The 23172-nt window shown below is 55.5% G+C and overlaps 1 protein-coding gene across 1 annotated transcript in view; it reads right to left on the bottom strand.

Annotated features, from left to right (window-relative positions):
- Positions 1-8362: 8362 nt before the first annotated feature.
- Positions 8363-23172, bottom strand: part of SULT4A1 (sulfotransferase family 4A member 1) — a 33575-nt gene continuing 18765 nt past the window's right edge. Inside the window, exons 4-7 of the mRNA XM_027595624.2 lie at positions 22759-22885; positions 18527-18621; positions 12621-12759; positions 8363-9955 (exon numbers count right to left, since the gene is read on the bottom strand). Of these exons, the coding sequence (XP_027451425.1) occupies positions 9843-9955; positions 12621-12759; positions 18527-18621; positions 22759-22885 (474 nt within the window). The 3' untranslated portion in view covers positions 8363-9842. The remainder of the gene's footprint in view (positions 9956-12620; positions 12760-18526; positions 18622-22758; positions 22886-23172) is intronic.

Raw genomic sequence — 23172 nt, 5'->3', positions numbered from 1 at the left:
AACCTCCGGGTCCTTCTGGCTCTGACATAAGTGGTGCTCTTATACTTACTACCAGCCTTGACCCCTCCACGGTGTGTATAGGAGACTCTTCAGGTGTCAGCCAACCACACAGCCCTTGGTCCTCTGACCTCCCCCACTCTTGTCAGTAAATGGCACCACTCAAACCAGGAAACCTTGTTATCGGCTCATAATCATTGCCTCATCCCCCACATCTAGTCCTTCAGCGAGTCCTCTTGGTTCCAATGCCAGAATATGTACACGGTGATCTCATTCATTCATTCTCTCCAACCTCACCCACACAACACTGCCTTCTGAGGAGAAAATGTGGACAAGTCTGTTAATTGTTAATTTTTCTACTGATTGTTTTGTTGTTGCTGTTCGTGTTTTCAGTTTCCAACAGAGATGATGCTAAACATTGTATTTAGTGTGGGTCTGCTGGCAATGAATTAATTCATTTTTTATTTATCTGAAAATGTGTTTATTCACCTTCACTTTTAAAGGATCATTTTCCTGAGTATAGATCTCTAGGCTTGCAATTATTTTTGCTCAACATCTTAAAGATGCCATTTAGTTACATTCTGGTTTCCATCATTTCTGCTGCAAAGTCTTCTGTCTGTGTCACTGTTACTCTTTTGAAAGTCATGCATCTTGCTTTTCTCCGGAAGTCAAGATGTACCTAGGTGTGGTTTTCTTTGTCTTTGTCCTGCTTGGGTGTCGCAGCAAATCTAGAATGTGTGTCTTAATATCTTTCATCAGGTTTAGAAAATTCTCAGCCAGTCTCTCTTCAGATACGGCTCTGCCCCATTTTCTCTTTTCCTTCTGTGATTCTGAGCCACAAGTACCTATTCACATAGCACCAGGATGACTGTTTTTAAAAAACATACTCTGTGACTCTGTAATCTTCAGGATTACCTCGCTATTGTTTTTTAAAGTATGCTTTAGAAGGCCTATTTAAAATAACATCTAACACCCCCAACACCAAAAAATGCAATGACATAGCCTAGGAATGTATTAAATCTGTGTTAAATTTCCTTTTCTCTCTCTCTCTCTCCAATTCCATCAGGTGTCTACTTGTTCAAAGACAGCTGTTGTTCAAAATCAAGTAACTGACATGATAAGCTGCTACATGAGAGTCTTTGTTAAGGATTCTAGTTTTTGGCAACACTCTTTTCTGAGGGAAAATTATAGGTGAAAAATCCCGATAGTTGCTGTGTGAGGAAACACGGTACTTAGTAGGGACTTAATAAATGTCTTTGAACTGATGTGAACTCAGTAGGTGAAGCATACAATTGGGGCAACATCGCCAAGAATTGGGAAACTCAAAATCCTTATGTATTTCCTTGAACACAAGGATGATTTTCTTTCATGTATTTAAATGACTGATTAGATCAATCTGACATGAGGTTTTGTCATATAATTCTCTTTTTCTTTTTTTCTTAAGAGCACCTTCACTCCAAAGTTTTGTTTTTCCCTGCTCCTGGAAATTTTTCACTCCACGTAAAGAGTTAACTTGGTGTTTTTGTTTGTTTTTTACAAGATCTCGATTCACCTCACTTGTTGATTGTCCTGATAGGCCCATAAAGTCCGTTAGATTCAGTTTGATCTTTGTTCACACAGACTGGAGTTCTGCAATGTGACAGTGGCCCCAGGGAGTTTGTAGGAGGAGACTGCTGTCTTCTCTGACCATACCTTCCAAAAAACACCGGCGGCTCCCTTGGATGCCTGTAGTAGATCTACTTTCACCAAGGCTGAACCTATTACCTTGTCCAAGATACCATTCAGCGTCCTTTAAATCTCTAACACTCCCTGCCCACAGAACTGCTACAATCTCCACTACTTATTCCTATGCAGGAATCTGCTGTTCAAAACCTTTAATGATAATCTTGAGAAGCTAGCCATGGGAAGTTGGAGAAAATATTTTCACACTTACAGCCAACAAAGAGCTTATCCCCTCAGCAATCAAGAGGAAACTCGGAATCATGGAGAGCTGTGTGGCAATAATCCTCTGTCCCTCCCTCCAGGTTTTGAGTACTCACTGCAATTATGTATACCTAGGGGACTGGGCACTAAGATCAAGCCTGAAATTATTTCACGGTAATCAATAATGATGTTATAAATGGAAGCTATGCCTTCATGGGGAGAAATACACAGCAGGACCTGATTAACCCCTAAGAAGTTAAGTACTGTTTTCCACCTTGCCTATTAATAAAGAAGGAAGGAAGAGCAGACACGTGGCATAGATACATAATGCATCTAAATGAGAGTGGAGAACATCCCTGGGAAATCCGCTACGAAAGACTGCTCCAACCGCTGTCCTTTTGATGGTCTCATAAAATGGAGACGGAGTCTCCTGAGCTGTCCTTTGAAGAAAAAAAAAAATTAAAAATAAAAATAAGTGAGGTATAAGTAGCTCCTCTGGAAAAGCTACCGTGGTTATTTTGTTCTTTACTAAAATAGATGCTTTCTCTCCGATATTTACCTTGACAGCTGACGCAGCTGCTCATTTTAGTACAATCAGCCAGAAAACTAAATTGCACATTTTAAACCACTGTCACTACAAATCATTGATTATTATTTGCAAACGGAGTCAGTTTTGCAGCTATCTTAGGGTGGTGCGTGGACAGGCACTATGTGCGGGCTTTGTGTAGCACCTCTCCATGTTTTCATTCCCCTCTGGTGCGCTAATGCACTTGTGAGCTCTTCATTCCCTGTAATAGTAACTGATCATCTTTCATGGAACAGGGCATCAAAATCCACTTAGCTCGCTCCTGAACAGGATTCCACAGTGTGGAAGACTGGCATTTAGAATCTTAATGAATCCTGCCCTCTGAACATGAGATTACAGCAATCTTGGAAGAACGGCCCACCCTCCAGAATAAAGAAGCAGTTAAAAAATAATTTCATGTTGCATGCACCTGGGCAAACCCCCGACAATCACAAGCGATTCTCTTTGCTAAGAGCCAGGATCTTGCAACAGCTTGTAATTAGTGCTGTTTAGCATTTAATTTGCCTTTAGTTAGGTAACAAGCATTTATTGATTACCTGATAGGAAGGAGCGCTGTGCTAAGCACCGTGTGGTGACAAAGTGACAAATGAGCACCGTCTCTACTTACGTCTTCTTGGGGCTGAGAACAGAGACCTTGGAAAGGAAGCTTGAAAAGTCACAAAATGTTTTCTTCACAAATGTAAGCCAATATACTCTTCCAGGGGATAATTACTCCTTCAGAATTGAAGGTTCGAATGCCTGGCATGCTGCATTCTGAGGAGAGAGGTGCCAGTGGTCACATCTTGTCTCATGGTGGTCGTGGGACCCAGCCGTCACCCATTCCCCAGGCTGAGGACGCTTCTGGCCTTCTCGTCTGGGGGCCCCCAGGTGCGGCTCAGACCCCCGGGGGGGAGGCAGCCACCGGCCACTGAAAGTCAGCCTGGCTGCTCTAACAGGCAGCCCTCCTGCTGTCTCTGCTAAAGAGGGAAGCCCCGATTCTTACAGGACGGCAAGCGTCAGTCGGTGAGCTAAGCTGGATTCACAACCACCCCCTACGGGTTGAGATTTAAGGCCAACCGGGGGCAGGCGGTGGACGTGAATTGGCAGCACTTAGAAATAGCAGCGGAGGCTTTCCAAGAGGCCAAAGTAGTCCATCAGGGGTTTGGGGAAGAGAGCATTAGGAGTGCAGGTCAGGGCCTTGGAGTAGTGAGCTGCACAGCCGGGCTTGGAGAGGGCCCGTGTGGCAAGTAACGAATCGTGCTTGAGGAGTGAAGAGTGTTGAGACGACCAGGTGCGGCTGAATTCGGCAGACAGTGGGCACAGTCCAGCCGTCGAGGCCTCACCGGCCACCGCTGACTTCACCACCTCTTATGAGCTAACTCCTTCACGCCAAGGAAGAGCCCTGGCCTCGCCTCAAGGAACAGACGGTCACTGGGTCTTGTGACCCAGTATGGGGTATGTTATGAGAGGTATGTTATGAGAGGCACCCTAGCGGCTCCGACCCCCGGGGAAGTGGTAGGCGTGGGAGGGGGCTGTTGGGGTTCTTGAATTAGGACCACGCCTACAGTGACCTCAAAGCCTCAATCGGCATCATCCACGTTAAGTTGAGGAATGACAATCCAGGCAGAGGGAACAGCCTAAGTGGACACAGAGGTCCACATGGTCAGTGGTTCTTGAGCAGAGTGAGATGAGTTCCTAGCTACCAACTGTATTTGAGATTTTTTTCTGGAAATCACATGTACCATGGAGTATAAAGGGGAGAACTGAGAGACAGGAGCACCAGGGGGAAAGCAAGATTTTAACCAATCCACTTAAAAGTTTTTTGGGGATGCATAAATTGGAGGAGAGAGTCTTGTTGGCTCTGTTGAGAGTCTTTCCTTCTGCAAAGATGGCCTTGCTTGGGTATTTTAGGACTTCTGGTCCCAGCTGGTGCTCAAAACCATGGAGATATGCAAAGATTACAACTTTAAGGAGAATAAAATGCATTTTCTGGTTGATTTTTGTATTTTAAACACATTTAGCATTCTCTGGTGTTTGAAGAATGCTTTTAATAGAGCACAGATTCCTTCCGTCAATGGTGAGGGACAGATTTAGGGACTGTGGCTCAGACATCCGGTGCCAACTAGCTTACAGGGATCCAAGTGTGAGAATCAAGTTGTCATCTGATGTGTAGATTTGGCAAAGGCTCAGCACGCCTCGGAGATGGTGGTCGTAGGCCCAAGCTGTGTGGCAGGTGCGTCTGTGACTGATTCTCTTTGCCCTTGCTGGCAGAGTCCATCACCGGCTACAAGTTCATGGTCTCCCCCCATTCATCAGCTCCATCTGGGTGGAGTCAATAGACAGTTGGACCACTTTACGAGTCACAGAATGCTCGTGCTGGGTGGGATGTCAGGACCCCTGGGCTGAGACCTCTCCATTAATGAGATGAAAAGGGGCTTTCCTCATGGTCCCACCGATACTGGCAGAGTAGGAATCGGAACCAGGTGCCTGACTCATTTTGGTGCATCTTATTTCTTCCCACCTGGCATGCCTCCCACTGGCCCCAGCCCTGTCTACTCCCACCTGTTTCCAGACCCAGCCTGTGGTCTGCTTCTTACATTACGCAGTCTCCCTGCTCTCCTTGGCGTCAGCTCTGCTTACTTTGGAGAGCAAGGTGCCAGCCCTCCGCACCCCTCCTTTGTTTTCCGTTTGCAGGGGAGACGTGCGTGTGGTGCTCGGCTGCGGATAGCAGGAAAGCTCCCGGAGCCGCAAACTGGAGACTTGAACAAGCAGAAGAAACCTTAGAGACAGCTTACTACAAAACATCCGTTTGGGAGAGATGGCAACTCAGGCTGAGAGAAGGCAGCTGGCTTGCCTGGGTCAAACAGCCAACCGAGACAAAACCAGGACTCCAGAGCCCAGGTCCTCCGATCCCCACCCTAGGCTCTCTCCGTAGGTATTTGGGTAATAAATGAGAGCAGAGTCCCCAGGGAACAGAACAGTGGGGTGCTAAATTTGAGGGGGAGAGTTACTGTAATTGTCTGTGTCTCCAGGACCCACACGGGGGACATTATAGAGCAGACGCTCAATAAACACCAAGGAAGGAGATGAAGGAAGAGGGGGATGCATGCCAAGCGAAGGGTCTAGGCTGTTCTTATGGGTCCTGTGTTTCTGGGCTTTGAGACAGAGGGAGAAATATGGGGAACGATGGGCACCAGAAACTGTCCATCCCACAGTTACACCTACATTTGAGAAGCCAGTGACTAGTCAGGAAGGATGTCCCAGGGAAGGGGTGTAGAGAAAGCAAAGCAAAGCAAAGCAAGAAGCGTGTAGTAGTACAGGCAGAAGCCCAGTGTGGTGGGTCAGGGTGAGGACACAGGAGAGCAGCCTGGGTCTTTCTGGGAAGACACAGCCTCCAAGGGTAGAGCCAGGGGCCGTGCACAGAAGGGACAGGGCAGACGGTTTTCAGAAAAAAAAAAAAAAGCGAAATCCACTCTAACAACGAAGGGTGCCACTCCCTTAGCAATTAAGTGCTGATTATTTGCCAAACTCCAACCGAAGGAAAGACACAGCGTGGCCCTGCTTTTGGGGTGTCACAGTCCATAGGGGGAGCCAGCTGCAGAGCAGTGAGGTGGGGAGCGATGAGAGAGGAGAGCAGGGGGCACCAGCAGAGCAGAGGGGTTCGCCAGGCCAAGGCAGGGCTGGGTGTCCCAGAGAGGGAGGCCGGGGATGAGGGCGGCCGCCGGCTGGGGCAGGGGCTGGAGGACGTGGCTGGAGAGCACCACCAGCCGCAGAACGGCTGTCCCAGGAGGTGGCGAGCTTGTCAGGGATGTCAGAGGACAATCCTCGGTGGGTGAGGCTGGACCATCCGACCAACGTGCCACCCCAGTCTGAAAATGCTCATTCCACAGTGAAGAGTGGGCAATGATGTCGCACGGGTGGGGAGGAGCAGGCAAACCCTACAGGGGAACGAGACCCGCCGGGCACACCCGAGGACCCGAGGACTGCCTCCACCCCTTTCAAACTGCAGTCACCGGCTCAGAAAGGTGGGAACACTGTCCCACACTTGGGACAGGGGCTGCACGTCTGGCTTGTATCCGCAGCACCGAGGCCACACGGAGGAGGGAGGGCGCTCCCTGCTGTGGCCGCCGGACGTCGGCTGGCAGAGGGGACTTGGCCCCCGGGGGTGGGAGCATTTGCCCACTGGAGCCGGCCACGGATGCTCCATTGTGTGAATTGGATTTCTGTTTCCCTCTTGCTGTTAAGACCCTCCTGAGAAGGGGATGTGGACAGAGACAGTCTCCACTGAGTAAATTATGACACTGCCTCCTACAGTCTTGTCGGTCTGTGAAGTCAAAAGGCCAGGTACCCAGCAAGACGCTCAGGACCCTGCCATTCGGGACTCCGCTGGGCATTGTTCTGTAAAACTGGCCATCTGGCCAGACCTCTCTCACCTCCTCCATCTGACCAGCGCCTCCTCACCCTCTTGGCTCGAGTCAAGTGCCACCTGCACCCGCACACAACTACTCCACCCCATTGTTCCGTCCTTCAAACTGGCTCTGCTGGAGCTTCACAGCACCCATGCCCCACATTACCTCCCCCTCGTCTGAGCTCCAGGTGAGCAAGGCGGGAACTGTAGGCAATGCTCAGGGCCCGGCACACACTGTCAGAAGGACCCCTGGAGCTGATCTAATGCAGCCCCGCCCCCCATCATTTTGGGGACTGAGTCACACAGCCAGGATAAAGGCCCTGCCATCCAGTCACAGCCAGGGGGGGCTCCCAAAAATGCAAACCGGGCAGCGTTCCTTTGTTCAAACCCTTCTGTGGCCTCCTAGTTCTCACTACAAAATCCAGACTCCCATGACCTGGAAGGCCCTCAGGGAGCCGGCCCCTGGCTCCCCCTCCAAAATGGAGTTCCCGCGCATTGCCCTCCCTGCCCACTCCTGCCCACCCGCCTCCCCAGGGCTCCAAGCCCAGGCCCCCCACAGCCTCCTGGTCTCAGCCGTCACCGGGTCCCTTCTAGTCCTCCTGAGCTTGAACTCACACAGGTTTTGTGATGGGGACTTTGTCTCCCACCAAGAGATGACCACCACGGGGGCCAGGCCCTTCTGTGCTCCCCGGTGGACCCCAGAGCCTTCAGCGGCGCCGGGGCATCGTAGGCGCTCAAGTGTTTCCTGAATAAATGCACCCATGAAAGGAAGTGACACAGCTAGGGCGCAGGGCTGGGGACACTGGAGGAATGAGCGCTAGAACCATGGCTCTGCCCGCCTCTGCATTCATGACCTTGGCCTTCAGTTTCTGCCTGATTTCAGGTGTTTTTTAAATGGCCTGGGAGCAATCCGTCTGTGGCAGCAGACTGGGCACTCCATGGACAAACTTGGGGTCCAGGAAAATTGGAGACCAACATGAGTTCTGGGGTTCCACCCGAGACCTAAAGGAATTGGCCTGTTTGAAAATAAACGTGCTTTCCAGAAAGCCCGAGCTCTGTCAAGGTAAAACGATGTCCTGGATTTTCCTACCGCTAGGAATCAGGGAGGCGAGCTTTGGAATTCAAAGTGGCCAAGTGCAATCAGCCGGGCAGGTCTCCACATACACGGCCTTGAGCCGCGTTAAACACAGGACCCAGGGCTCTTGGCAGGCCCCATGCACCCCGATCTCCTTTTCCCCCAACCCTCCCTTCAGCTTCTAAGAAATAGCAACAGTGAATGGACAAATAAAGGAGGGGGATTCGCCGCTTGGAATGTTTAGATCGGAGTGAGACAGCCAAACCAACGTGGGTCTGTGCCCCCGCCCCCTGCAGTCAGCCCCAGGGACCGGGTGTCAACGGGGCCCATGGTCGCGTTGTCCTGAAATGCTGCCCCTCTCCACCCATCAGCACACGCGCAACACAAGGCACGGGACGTGTCTTTATTAAAGATGCAAGCAAGCACAGACGTATCATGTGTGGTGCTCAGGAATATCCATACAGTACTAAAAATAGAAAAATAGAAAAGAAATTTCACAGAAAGCGACCTCCCTCACAGATAAACAGGAAAGGTGCTGCCAAACCCACCATGCGACGCCTCATACCACCTGCCCTGTTCAAGCTGCTCCTTTACAAACAAGACCCCGGCGCATGTCTGCACCTTTTCCGAGACAGCCACAGGGCACAGAGACCCTTACCCAGCAGCGACCCTCCAGCCACCGCCTTGCCTCGGGCGTTTCCTGGCCACGTTAAGTATCCAGACGACCCCAGGCCCACCACAGCGGCCACACACACACAAACTGGCCACCGGCCCAGCTGCTACCTGGCCGTGTCTCGATGCTTCTCCGGCCAAATGTGGGCAGACAGTGAAGCAAGGGGTGGGGCGATTAAGACACCACCTCTGCTCCCTCAGGGAAGCCGAGGCACGAAGGCAAGATGGCCAACCAGTCTGAGTGAGTGACAGAGGGCGTTAAACCTGCAAAATGGTTCTCCCGTGGCCGAGGGCCTCAGGTACAGATGACACAAACTGCATGATGATAAAGTTCTAGGAATTCGCGGTCAAGCACCTGCTGGCCCGCATAAATAGGTTTCCGCCTCAGGGAATGAGAATTAGTGGAATGAGAACTCAGATTCCACCCACACTCAGGCTCTGAAGTCACTGCATTAGACCCCATCTGCCGGCCTCCCTGGGCAGGTTCCCTCAAGGAATGTTCCACTGGCTCCTCTGGACTGGGCCTTTGAGGCCGCCCGCTGGGAGTCTCCAGCAGAGGGGCATCCTTTCTGCAAATGCCTAGTGGACAGTCTCTGCTTTGTTTAGGAAGGTTACAAAGAACTGAACTCATCAAAAGGAATAAGTACCCCCCGCCACACACACCCCCAACTCATCCTGTGTCTTCACCTCCATCCCGAGCCAGGTGAGAACAGAACGTCTGTGCCTTAACCGAACAAAACTACAAAAATAAAGAGTCAGCCCTGAGATCTTTCTACCATTCGGGTGTGGCTCGCTCCTGAGTCCCCTTGGAAATGAACTTGTATTTGGTTTACTGACATTTATTTAGATTTCCAGTGAAAAGCTCTATAAAATACAATAAATAATGTGGGGTTGTAAAAGGTAGACATTCTAGCTGCATATGTTACAGACTTTATACTTATGATACAGGCCATCGAAACTGCGATCTTTATAACGTTTGTAATCAGACATGTAGAGACTTCAAATCCCAAAGGCAAGACAGCTGCTCTGGGTCGGAAGCAAGGCCCCCCTCTTCCTCCAGCGTCTCCGCTGCTTCCCTCCCTCCCCCCGGGCCTCACACTGCTCCCGGAGTTCATCCAGCAAGAAACAAATGAGTGCATACAGGACTTTTAGCTAGTAGAGTGTCTGGGTACTGTGAGCATGCAAGTTTGCTGTTGCTGTTATTATAAATAAAAGTCAAACGTGAGGTCACACTTTCCCATCTTCTGTTTATACACCAAATCAAACTTCTCGTTCATGGAAACGGTGAAGATGTCCTTCCACAGCCCAACTCTTCCTGAAACACAAACAAGAGCAGGATGTGTTGAATTCACTTGCTGTCAGGCCAGATACCGAACCAAAGGAAGCCTTGGAAAAGGTTCTGGAAGGTTCCAAATCTATTCCTGCACCCCTCCAAACTTGGCCCACGGGGGCAGGACAGGCTATCTGAACTACAGACGAGCTGAACCCGTTTCCCTGAGTCTGGTCGTTTGGGTGTCCCTTCCCTGCTGCGTGAGCCCGGCATGCACGAGTATGCAGAGCTGAGGTTTGAGAGGAGGGCCTCGGCCCCGTTCACTGGTGCATCCCCGGCAGCTAGGCACACACCCTGGAGAAGGGATGGTGTCTGTGCAATGGATCTACCGCTTGGGGCATCATGTGCGCTTGGGTACTCCGTGATATCACTACTCACTCACGACTCAACAGCTCCACCAAGGCGGCATCTGCTTCTGGAGAATTTGAAAAGGAAAAAAAAAAACCATCCAAAAAGGCAGAACCTTTTATGGTGAGTAGGAAGCCTCCTGAGTCAAGGGTGAAGATTTCAAGAAGCCTGGCCACGAAACCTTGGGGAGGAATTTAAAGGGAAGAGAAGAGTCGCAATGCAAACGAGCTTTTGCAACTAGATGCCAGACGTGCGCTTGGCTGACTCAACCCCCTCGGAAGTAAGTCGGGGCGATGCCCAGCTGCTCTGCGCAGCTCCAGCTCAGGGAGGCTCAGCCAAAACATGAGACCTTTCCGGGCAGATGTGCAAGAGCATGGAGCCTGCGGACTAACGAGCAGGCACGGGCTGGCCGCTCATTTATGAAGGCTTAGGGGGAAAAGAAAGAGCTCAAAATGCCCAAAGGCCACCAAACCCACTTTATTTATTGACTACAGAACCTTCGGACGGCCTGGTCAGACGCGAGCAGTGCCTGGGAAGACGGCAGGAGTGGGGGTTCTGAGCCCCCAGCTCCAGGAGCTGCGAGGACTATCACCATGCTTTTAAGGAAGAGCCCCGGGGGACTGAAATGATCATTTCGAATTTCTTCCCGAGTCAGCATCTCTGAGGTCAGAGCTCTGACTGTCTAGCCAATATCCTTCATTAGCTCCACTATTAACAGAAGTCCTTGTCCTGGCGGGACGCCACAAATGCTGAGCTGCTACATCTAACGTGACAAGGATTTTCTCTCTGGTAATGAAAAGTTATATACGTCAGTGTCGGAGAGAGGAAAGAAAAAACCAAGAGAAATTGTTCTTGCTACCCTCTAATGATACCGCAGGGACAAAATTAGAAGCTTCTAGACCAACCACCCTATAAATATATTTTTCCATGATTATTTTTCTCAGCTGAGGCAGCTGAGAGCTCATCAAAGGAGTCACCCACCTGGTTTAGGGTTTGGAATCAAGACAGTGCAATTTATGCTGTGATATGAATCAAATTTAAGCAATGCAGCTGGCTACTCAAGCCCTGCGTTCTCACCAACGCAAGGAGGTCTTCTGAGCAAAGAGGCAATGTGCTAAAAGAAAACAAAATCAAAGAACTGAAATAAAGCAAAACCAAGGTAAACAATGATAAAGCAAACACATCAGAAGGAGCATATGGGCACACAGTATGTTCTCGACACTTCTTTACCACGCAAATGAACCAAAAGGGGTATTTTGGAGAAGGTCACATCCAAGGATAACAAAACACAGCAAAAGCAAAACTAAAAAAGAGCAAATAAATTTTAAATAAATATTTGTGAAGACACAGCCAGGAAATCACTTGCAAGGTACTGTGGTTTCAGCCGATTGCTCTGCCTTCACAGGAGGGTGCTCCCCACCTGACCTGCAGGACCGCCCCGTTAGCCAGAGAGAAGAGCACGGAGCTGGAGAAGCTCAAAGGCCCGCCCTGAGGCCCTCCCAGGACCCTGCCCCAGGGCCCGGCTCTGTCGTGCCAGCCCAGGTGGAGCTGCACATCTGAGAGGCACTTCGGGCCCCAGTGGCACCTCTGGGCCGGCCCCTCAAAACTTCTGTCACCTGAGGAAGCTCTGAGTTCACACAGCTGGGAACCAACGGCAGGTGCACACCACCAAGTGTCACAGGCAATTTGTACTTGCCAAGACGGTGGCTCATGTGGCCACGGACGCCACCAAGGGGTGAGGGCATTCTAACGCCCGAGTTCTCCACAATCCAGCAGTTTCAAATATCGTGAGCCTTGAAGGACAGACAGCAACCCGGGCAAATCTGCAAAGGGCTCCTGCCGGCATTATGTCCTCCACCTCACACTGCTTCATGCCCAGGACACAGCTGTGGCCCGGGGAGCACGCGCCAGCCTCCCTGCGCCGGCCTGGCACCCGCTCCGTGCGGGGGGTGGGGGGGGGAACTCTCCGCCACCGGCTGAAGGCTGCATGCCTCAGGCTCCACCATCCCACGGCCCCGAGCCCATCCCGGGGTCTGCGCTGTGGGGCCGTCTGGGAAGGCACCTGCTTAAAACGTCTTGCCCACAAAGCCCACAGCATCCTGACAGTCACCCGGTGACCTCCAAGGCCACTGACGCAGTTGCAATGAGATGCTAGCAGCCCCCTTGCCCCCCCTGCTCGGCTCCACCGACAGCACCTGGCTTTCGGAGGACCTTCCTGCTCTCATGGAGCAGAGGACTCTGGAGACACGAGGCCCAGGGCAGGGACCACGGACCCTGGCGGGGGGGGGGGGGGGGCGCGTACCCCGGCCCACAGGCAGGGCCTCGGCGTTGCAGCACTGGTCCACCAGCTGGTGGCAGTGCTCGCTCAGGGCCTCCAGCTGCGCCTTGTCACAGGACACCCCCAGGAATCTGGCCAGCTGCTCCACCATGGCCACCAGGTCCTGGAACACAAGAGCAGACAGCAGGGAGCCCATCAGAGGCGGCGCCTTGGCCGACCCAAGACCCTTGGCGGGGCACTCGCCAGGTGCTCTGCACACACTTCCCTATTCAGTCCTCGAGACAGGCCTGATATTGGCCTCGTCTGGACATAAATCCAGGTCCAGCAGTTGCCCAAGGGCACTCTGTTCGCGAGTGGCAGAGCTGGAATTCAAGCCCCAGTCCTCCGGGGGATCTGGAGCAGGCCTGAGGGCTTGGTATCACCGTGGCCATTTTAAAACAGCAGCAAGACAGCAAAACTCACTTCCGAACCGAGCCAGGAGCCAGACCAGCTCACTCTCTTCTCCCCCTTCCTTCCGTGCAATCAGCCGGAACCAGCTGGCCCTTGGGAGAACAAGGAGGCCCCTGGAGGCCCAGACAGGGCCCAGGGCCAGCCCACCTCACCCGGCAGGAGGACCTTGTTAGGTGTTAGGGTTTGGTTACGCTCGACTCGATGGACAAAAAAGCCATCTCTGGGCCCGACACTCCACCCTCTGGGTAGTGGGAGCATCAGTGACCCAGCCTGCATCTCGGGAGGGGCACACACCTGCCCACCACACAGCCCCTCCCCCCCGCCCTTCTCCTGGGAAATTACCCAAGGCGCCTCATATTCTCAGTGTGTGCACTGCCAACTGTTGTGCCCAGAACCCTGACCCGTCACCAGCAGTCTCCAAACTCTGGCCATGTCCAGGTCCTGCATCAGGAAAACACTGGAGGCTGTTGCCTCCTTGATGGTTTATAAAGCAATTAGCATATTAAAGCCTCTGAGAAGTCCTACAATAAAGAAATCCATTTCATTTCTTTACACAGTATTTCGCAAACCTTAAAAAAAGAAAAGGTTCTGTGAAAGCTGGATTGAGCGTCAGCTCCTCTCTGGATTCCCAAGGTAATCACCACTGGGCTCTGTGCCCCACTTTCCCAGCTGTCCCCCGCTTAGGGGCTTCCACTGGAGAGGGGCGCAGGTGCTCAGCTCCAAGCCCCATGTGCAGGGCTTGGCCAGGATTGGGAGCGCAGGAAGTGTTAGAATAAAAAGGAATAGAGAGAGCTCCTTTCCCTACTTTGCCACCCAGTATCTCTAATTAAAAGAAAAAAGGCAGCGATAAAGATTAATGACAGTGGCCCTCGGAGCGGACACCACAGGAGAGGGACCCAGACTGCTGGAGCGGCCACCAGAGCCCTAACGGGGACACCACACCACTGGTGTGACACCCAGCCCGGGGAGGAAGGCACCTTCACCAGCTCGCACCCAGCTGCCTGCCACCAGCCTGCTTCCCGGTTCTGAAACCTAGCTGTGCGGGCAGGCAGCGTCCCAGCCGCAGACTAGCTCTGGACAGCTTTTGGGACCCCCCCGAGTGTCCCTGGTCCAGTCCCAGCACTGCCAGCTGGTCACAGTCAAGACTCCTCACCTGTGGCCGGCGAGAACACCTCACAGGTGACTGCAGGACTGTTGGGTGACACACCGGGGAGGCCGGCGCGGCGTCCCGCTCACGTGCGCAGCCCACAGCAAAGGGGGAGACGTAGGAACCCCTGGAGGAACGCACGAGGCGGCAAGCGAGCAGGTACTAAGTGTTATCATCCAGCCCCAAGATGAGGACATGCCAAGCCTGACCACACTCCTGGAAACCGATGACGTTCACTTGGGACTATTTTTTTGGAGGAAAATGTAAACAACTTGAATTCCTAAAAATGTGATGTAGTCACTCAATCCCTATTAAAGGCGTCCGGACCCTTACTGAAGTTTCTGAAGAAAGAGTAAACAATTAGAAATTAGGACCTTGATCGCAGTAAAGGCCATTTGGTCCCTCTGGCCCTGGGAGCATGAGTCCGGGCAGAGACAGGCGCAGGTGGGGCTGGTGGTCTGGACTTCGATCGAAAGCAGCCCATCTATAAACTCTTCGCTGAGGGGCCCAGTGAGGCAGAGAATGAACACTCACCTTGAAGGGCCTGGAATGAATCCAGAGCGGCCAGGCAGCAGTCTGTGTTTTAGCTACGAAGTGTATATAAAGCGTGCGTCCCGCTCCCTCGTGGTTTAGTAACTGAAGTAATGGTTTAAGTTCTTCAGTGCTGAGTCTCCTGCGGCTCCGGGAAGAAGGAGGTGCCGCCCCAGCACGCAGCCCCGGCAGGTGTGCGTGCAGCTGCCCGCGCTGGGGCTTGTCCTTTTGCACCAGGCCGGGGCCGTGGGCAGGCACTAGCGTGGACCAGGCGGGCATAAAATCATCAGCTCCCAGCACACCCACCCAGGGGGGCACCCGGGGAAAAAGAAGTTCATGTCCACCAAGACGCAGGAACATTCACATAACCACCCCGAACAGAAGCAACTGGAACGGCCAGCGACACTGGACCGGCAGATACGTGGCGGCGTATTCCTGCTGCAGTGAAATACCACACGGACGTGAGGACCAACCCGCTGCACAAAGCACAGATGAACCACAGGACGCTACACGGATCACAAGCAGCCAGACACCAGTGCGCGCACCCCAGGCATCCACTCCTGGGAGGTTCAAAAACAAGCAGAACTAATCTGAACCAACAGAGTTCAGAAGAGTGGTCGCCTCTGGGAAGTGGAGGCGTTAACCGGAAAAAGCCAGAATGTTCTGATCTCGATCTGGATGATGATCACGCAGATGAGTACTTGTAAAAAGTCTATCAAGTTGTGGACGTGTGATTTGTGTATTTGACCTCAAGTGCCTGCTTCAGCTCCCTGACAAGTGAGAAGAACAACGACAGACACCTGCTGAGTGCCCACTAACCGCCAGGCCTGCCCACATCAGGCCCTGTTCGAAGATGATGCCTCCCGAGCCTCTGTGATGGAGGAGCGGTCTCATCTCCTGGCTCACAGGCCCAGACAGGTCCCAACATGAGCAGTCCGCTTCCAGCACCCAGGTCAGCCGCGCAGAGAGGAGGGAGTCGGCTCCCCAGAGGTGCCCCTCTGGCGCTGCAGCCATCTGAAGGCCGCCGGGGCCTCGGGGCCCCATGATGATCTTGCTCACATGTCCGGCAGCCAGGCAGGGCTGGCGGCTGGGCCACCTGTTCTCCCCACGGCACCCCCAGTGGGACACCTGGGCGTCCCACGTGCATTGTGCAAGGGCCAGCCCCAGCCCCTGAGCCCTGCCCCGACTCCTGCTTGCAGTGTACCTATCCGGGTCTCCAAATGCACATGACCCAGCCCAGGTCAGTGTGGGAGGCTGCACGAGGGCACAGACACCAGAGGTAGGACTCACAGGGGGCCCCTTGCACTTGGGCCCGTCTTTGAGCTTGTCAGGTGGCCTCCTGCTCATGCCATTCCTGCTGGCTCTCCTCCAGTTCCCTCATAACTCGATGAGGCCAAAAGCGAGCTCTCTGTCTTCATGCAAAACCCACCCTTCCTTCCATGTTTCCTATCGGATCTCCATGTGACCAAGCCCTGCCAAGCTTGCTCAGCATCACCGAGTCCCCTCCCCAATGCCTGTCTCCACCCCCACCCCCAGGAACCACCTGGACTCTCCCGGACACAATAGGCAGATGAATGCCTTCGCCTGGGCCACGGCCTTGGTCAGAGTGCCAGGCTGGTCTGCCTGGTGTCGTCCTGCCCCAGCCACTCGCCGCCACCACATTGCAGGGAGCAGTTAGGGCATGGGCCTGGGCAGGGAGCCGGGGCAGCCCACCCCAGACAAGCCCCTCAGCTCCGCGGGCCTCTGGCTTCTTAACAAGGAGAAAGGACCTCCACCGTGAAGGCCATCCGTTCGACCCACAGATATTTCCCGACAACCTGTTATGCGTCAGGGACTGACTTAGGAGCAAAAACAGGCACCCCAACCCCCAGCCCCAGGAGAGCTTATTCTGGCAGGGGAGACAGTGAGCAAAATACAAACACAAACGATAAGATACGGGGCGGAATGGTAGATGCTGTGGAGAAAAATGAAGCGGAGAGAGACGTGTGGGTATTGAACGGGCCGATTTCAAATGGAGACCTGGGGAAGCATCACTGACAGGAACCAAGGCCTGGAAGAAGTGAGGGAGGGACCCATGTGGACACCGGAGGGGAAGAACATTCCAGGCAGGGCCACAGCACCCCAGGCTGAAGGAGCAGTAAGCAGACCAGCGTGGAGCTAGACGCCCCGGTGCCGGGCCGCCGTGTGGGCCCTGACCTGCACCCGGAGCAACGTGCGGCTAGAGGGGCACAGTCTGACCGGCGCGCTCGCCATCGGAACAGCTGCCGCACAGCGCACAGGCCTGAGGGGATCTGCAGGGAGGCTCCCCAGGAGGCCACGCAAGCGGTGATCCGGGCCAGAAGCGAGGGTGACCTGGACCCCAGAGACTGGGGGACAAATGATCAGATAAGGAGCACATTTTGAAGACAGAGGCCATGAGACTGGGAAGATGGACACAGGGTGTAAAAGGAAGTCAGAAGTCGAGGATGATTCATGACTTCCGCCCGAGAGACACAGATGAAGCTGCGGAGGATGTGAGGGGAAACCTCTAGTTTGGTTTAGACACACCAGGTCCACGGCCTCCACCGGATGCTCAGGGAGAAAGGTGCAGGGGGCGGCCAGCGGAGAGCGAGTCTGGGGAGGGTCCACGTCTGGCCTGGGGTCACCAGGGAAGGGAGCAAGGCTGGCACGAGGGGAGAGCCAAGGCAGGCTGAGCACCAAGAAGACAGCAGCCAAGGACGCAGGGCCAGCTGGTATCCCGAGTAGGGCAGGGAGGCAATCACCTGTCGCCTGCCAGGGGGCCAGGTGGGATGACGTGAACACCGACCACCGAGGTGAGCAACACGGAGGCCATGGGTGGCCCTGACGGAGCGCCTGGAAGTACGGGGGGCGAGCCCGGCCCGAGTGGGCTCCGGAGTGGGGACAACTGTGAGGGGACCTGCAGCAAAGTGGAGCTGAGGAGCCAGAGAGGGAAGGGACTTAGGGAAGGCTTGCCTTTTGTCTGCTGTAAGAAAGGTGAACCATCAAACGTACCTCCAGAGATGATACAGCCCCAGCAGAGAGGATAAAGGCGTTCTAGAATTAAGTGAGCCAACACGTGCACGAAGAACTTCGCACAGGACTCCGCACACGATAAGACCCTTAAAGGTGCTAATGGCAGTGACAGTGTGGTGTGCGGCGCATGGGCCCCCGTTCTAGATGGTGAGCTCTCAAGGGCACAGGCGAGGTCCTGTCTTCAAGTGTTCCGACAGCACGGCCAGGCCTGGAACGTTCCGGTAGCGACCACCTCAAGCCACCCCCCCCCCCGCCCCAACGCCCCATGCCAGGCACTCAGCAACACTCCTCACATGAACCGGTTCGTCAGCACTCTGAGTGCTGCTGTGAGGCAAACAGGCCGTGAGACGAGAAATTTGGGCCCTGCCATCTTAGCCCTTTGCCCCAAGCTGGTCCCCTGTGGAGAGGGTGCTAGGGGGCGGCAGGGAGAGTCTGGCTGTTGCTCTGCTCCCACGGCTAGGCAGAAAAATAACCAACAGGGCTTTCTAAAGCACTGCACATGGCCCAACCCAGAAACCACCACCCTCGGGGCCGGGGCCTGGAGGCTGGGGCAGGCTGGGGCAGGATCAGGCCCTGCCAGGCAGGAGGGCCTCCCAAAGCACTGGCCCGGGTGGATTCTGGGCACACCTGGAACTTCTGAGTCCTTCCGCCCGGAAGCCGGGGGTCTCGGAGAGACCTGCGCCACACTCCAGTCACGCCCACACTCCTGCATCAGGAGCTGCGGGGCTGGGGTTGCCGACCCGCACAGCTGCCCCCCTGCAGCACTCACCCGGTGCATGTCTTCATACTTGAGGAAAAGCACATTCGAGTCCATGCGGTGCTCCCAAAACTCCTGCACGTGCTCGAACCAGGAGCCGTAGCCTACTGTGGAGACAAGGGGACAGGTGAGTCACAGCCTCGGGGGAACAGGCATGCACAAGTGGGGGTGGCCTGGCTCCCTGCCTTCTGGAAGGCTCCCCTCTCACTGCCCAGGAGCCGTGGTTCAGGAAGGGAGGAACAAGCTCTCGGCTCCGGGGGTGGTCTCACAGACGAGCCCCCTCTGAAGTCCCACGTCCCCTGGCTGTGTGTGCAAGTCTCTCCTGCCAATAGTTCTCAGCCCCCTTCCCTACGCACCTCCTGGACACCTTGAAGACCTGACCATTGGGCAAAGGCCTCTGCTCACCTGGGGGATGGACACTCCCTGGCTCCCATGAGTTTCTGCCTAACACGCGGTCATCGAAAAGAGCGCTAGCCCGCGGAACTGAGACGTGGGGCGGTCGGTGCTGCTGGCAGGGGTAGGATGACAAGTAGGAGGCGCTAAGACCCGAGCACGAGGCCCTGCCAGGCAGGAGGGCCACGGGCAGAAGCAGGAAGGACGGAAGCAGGATGGAGCAGAGATGGAGAGAGGCAGTGTGCTCTGTCCCGACACACGAGCCTCATAGCCCGCACCACGGCCCCTGCACCTCCTACGCTCCTCGGGGCTTTGATGGGGATAAGGGTCACGTGCGCGGGTGGAGGATGTGCCAGTCAGTGTAGCCAGGCTGCTTCGAAACGTCCTTTATCAAAACTACAGATTTTCACCCCACCCCCGCCCCCTCACGCTGAGATGAGTCTCCCAAGGAGGCTTCCGCATTAAACAGAGGAAGGCCTCAGCCAAGGAATGCCTGCCCTGCCCGGCTAGGTACTAGGTGCCGGCCAGGAGCGGTGGCCGCACCGCCTGCCCCCTTGCTCACCTGGGCCCCCATCTGTCTCACAAACACTCAGCCTGTGGGTCCCACTTCGTGGCCTGGGGCTCAAGGAGTTCCCAGCTTGGCAGGAATCACCAAGGAGACTGGCGGCGAGGACATGGACTGATCAACACGGGGAGGGAGGCATGGTGGACACAGGGGGCCCCGTCCCACGTGGGGACAAACCCTGCAGGGTACGCAGCGGCTGCAAACGGACTGGGACGTGTAAGGAGCATGAGGCCATCAAGGTGGCTCAGAGCGCAGGGACAAGGCCAGAGCGGGGGGAGAGAGCACAGCGGAATGGCAGAGGACACGGCCTGCAGTGGAGGCAGCCGCTCCAGTCCCGCACTGGCTGTGCGACCCGGGCAGGCTGCCTCGCCTTCCTGAGCCTCGTCCTCCTCCAGTGGAGTGACGACAGAACCTACGCCTCCCAGAGGGGCCGAGGGGTGCCAGGGGACTGCTACTGCCCCTGCCAGGGCCACACCTTGAGCAGAGAATGTAGCCTCCGCCCCCAGGTTGCTGAGAACCTTGTAGACAAAACGCCTGACAGAGGCTGGGAAGACCCAGGTCCTGCGGCAGCCACCACGGGCAGTCTGCAGTCTCGCCAGCAGGTGGCAGCACGGCAGCAGCCGGGCCCCAAGGCCCGAAGTCGGGCTCTGAGGGACGAGGAGTCGATCAAGGGTCGCCGAGGGCCGGCCTTAAGGACCAGGGCACAGCAGAAAGGCCCCCTTCCGGCCAACCGGACCCCGACCCGTGAGGAACGAAGCAGGGGGTCTGGCAGGGGTGGGGGGAACGAGGCAGAAATGACAGAACGGAAAGAACACAGATTGGGCCAAGAGGCCTTGTTTGGGACCCACTGCGGGGTAAATCCTGGCCGGCGAGGGCCTCAGTCTCCTCACTGTGGAGGTCTCGCGGCTGGGCCCGGGGTCCCCTCCCCCGGCACCCCTCCCACGGCCAGCCTGGCACATCGCGCTCACTCCATACACCGAGATGGGCCTTACAACAGCCAGGCCGGCCTCCCCGCTTGAGAGAAGACGAGGCGGACTCCAGAGACGGGAATGGGGACCGACTCACCAACAGGCGCATAATCACGGGGGCCCCGAGAGGAGAACCCACCTCCCAAGTCAGTGCCCAAGCTGCCACGCAGACCAGGTGACCTGAGCCCTGGGACAGAGCATGAGTCCAACAGCCAGGAACAGAGGGGCTACGAAAATCCTTGTCATTCCAAGGGGCTGTGTGAGAAAACTTGCAGAACAGGCAAGCAGTGTCCCCAGGGGAGGACGTGGGGGCTGAGCAGGAGGGTGGCGTGGGGACAGTGAGGGCTAAGGAGAGTGGTCGCTGCACACGAGCACACAGGTGGTGGGGACAGTGAGGCACGGGGCCAGGGGTCACTCATGCAGAGTCAATGATCACAAGGTCAGCACGGGCCTGTGTCTGAGCCCCGGTTAGCTGGTGCAGAGAGGGGTACAGACCTTGCTGGTGGGGACACTGCTCTGCCCACTCAGGATGTGTCACCCTAGGAAGGAAGCTCCACCAGGGCACCCCCGGCCTCTGCCCACCGGGGTCCCTCTGCTCCTGGGGGTCTGCTTATCCAAGCAGATCATCTGGGAGAAGAGCAGCCCACTCTGCCCCCTCTCCGGGAGCGACCCTGCCTGCACAGGGAGTCTTCCACACTCCCGTCACCTGGGCATGCAGCCCCAGGCACCCCCGCCCCAAGTGCACAGGTCACAACACCCAAGTGCAGGCTTGTGTCAGCGCATCCTCCGAGCTCACTCTATCAGTAAATGGTGCCGGCCACTGCTCGTTCTACAGCTCAGATGAGGAGAGGACATGAGCCTCCGAGGGCCCAAGCTGTGGTGCACGGGCCGCGAACGCTGGGAGAACAGAGAGACACGGGGGAGCTAAGTACACATGTCGAGAGGCTTTGGTGGGATCACAGCAAGTACGTGTGGCCTTGAACTTCAAGGGTCGGGCTGTGACCTTTAAAACACGGAGAGACCTGTATTAGGATAACTTAATTCCTCTAGCCTGAGCAGGAGGCTAATTTAAGACCAACGCCAGGTGGCAGTTTGAACTTGGCGGACACCTGCTCTTTACGGGGCACCGTCCCCCTGCTGGTAGCTGCTTCTCTAGAGGCAGGAGAACATGTTGGGACTTAATAATATGGTTTTGAAAACCACATCAATGGCTTACTCCAAATGCCTGGCAGAGCTGAAAGGGCCTGAGCCAGGTGGCAGTAGGCTGGGGGAACAGGGAGGCTGGACAGAGGGTCTTCGAAGGCTCCAGGGCTTTGAGGGCAGGTGCTGCGGCCTCCTCCCCCAGACCCTCCCCCCATCACCGCTGAAGCCGATTCAGAGTGGCTCGGGCACGGAGGGCCCCGGGGGCTCCCGTGCAGCACCATAAGGGCCCGGCCTTCCATGAGGCTTGGGAGGCAGCTCCGGTCCCACTGGTCTGCATTCATCTGGGGCACTATATTCCCGGCTCTCCCCTGGTTTTGCCACACAATCTCACTGCAGAACCTCTGACTGGGTCACACAAGTGGATGGCAGGGCTGAACGCTAAGACTTCAGTTGGGAAATAAATCGTCTGGGTCTGGATTTAATCCAAGTACTGATGTGGCCCATCTCAAGCCTTGCGGTGCAAACCCTCACTGAACTCCCGCCGGCGGTCCCGGAAGGGGTGCCAGAGAAACCATGGACGGCGACCGGGGAGCCACCTTGGGCAGGTCCCTGTGCAGGGGTGGGGTGACCCGGTCTGCTCCTGCCCTGGGGAGGGGAGATTGGGGAGGGCCCCCCCCCTTCGCCTTCTCCCCTGGGAACAAGCTCCTGCAGAGCCCTGCCTCGCCCCTCACCCATCACACAGCCCGGGGCTGGAGGCCATGTCTCCGGCCAGATCCTCAAGTGCAGCTCAAGGCCATGGGGCTCTCACATGAGGCCACAGCCCCCACTCGGGCCTCTGTCACCAACAGCAGAACTCTCCCGGTCTCCCTTTTTACTGTTCAGAATCCAGGCAGGAAGAGGAATGCTTTGAACAGGGGACCTCCTCAGAACCCCAACGATGTGGGGGAGAGACAAGGGCTTCTGAGTTGGATGCGCTCTGCCACACCCCTGCCACGCCCCCTGACAAGCTTCCAGTCGCCCCTGAGCCCCACTTCTCCGCCTGTCAGCAGGACAGCAGGCCCCACCCACGTGCTCATCGAAGGAACTGGGGGCAACGTGGGCGAAGCACAAGCCACGCAGGGGTTCAGTGAACGGGCCAGCCCTGTCCTAACGCCCGTGTAGGCTGAGACACTTACGCTTGTCGTTCATGAACCTCCTGCAGAACTCCTGGAAAGTGCCTCGGTAGCTCATGGTCCGCAGGGAACGGTGGAACTGGTAGTAGGACACCACCAGGTCCTTGGGGTTCCGCGCCATGTATATGACCTGCGGCGGGAGGGAGGCAGGCTCGGTCACTGCCCCTCGGACCCACCGTAAATGCCACCCCGTCTCCGGCCCCGAGGTCGGCCCCAGACTTGCGCGGCCTCCGCGCCAGCAGAGGGGCATCCTCCTCCGTGTAACAGCATCTGGTGGGATGACCCCTGCGCGTTTATGTTTCTGTTCTGCATCATGACTTTAAAATGAGTGGAAGACAGAAACGGGACGGGCCTGACACTGGTCATGAGAATCAGAGGCCTTGTCAACTGAACACGCTAAGAAAATGAGAAAGATCA

This window comes from Zalophus californianus, chromosome 9 (genome assembly GCF_009762305.2).
Source record: "Zalophus californianus isolate mZalCal1 chromosome 9, mZalCal1.pri.v2, whole genome shotgun sequence".
In the NCBI taxonomy this organism is placed as follows: Eukaryota; Metazoa; Chordata; class Mammalia; order Carnivora; family Otariidae; genus Zalophus; species Zalophus californianus.
Note: the sequence above shows the minus strand (reverse complement) of the source record. Positions and strands in the feature narration are given on the sequence as shown.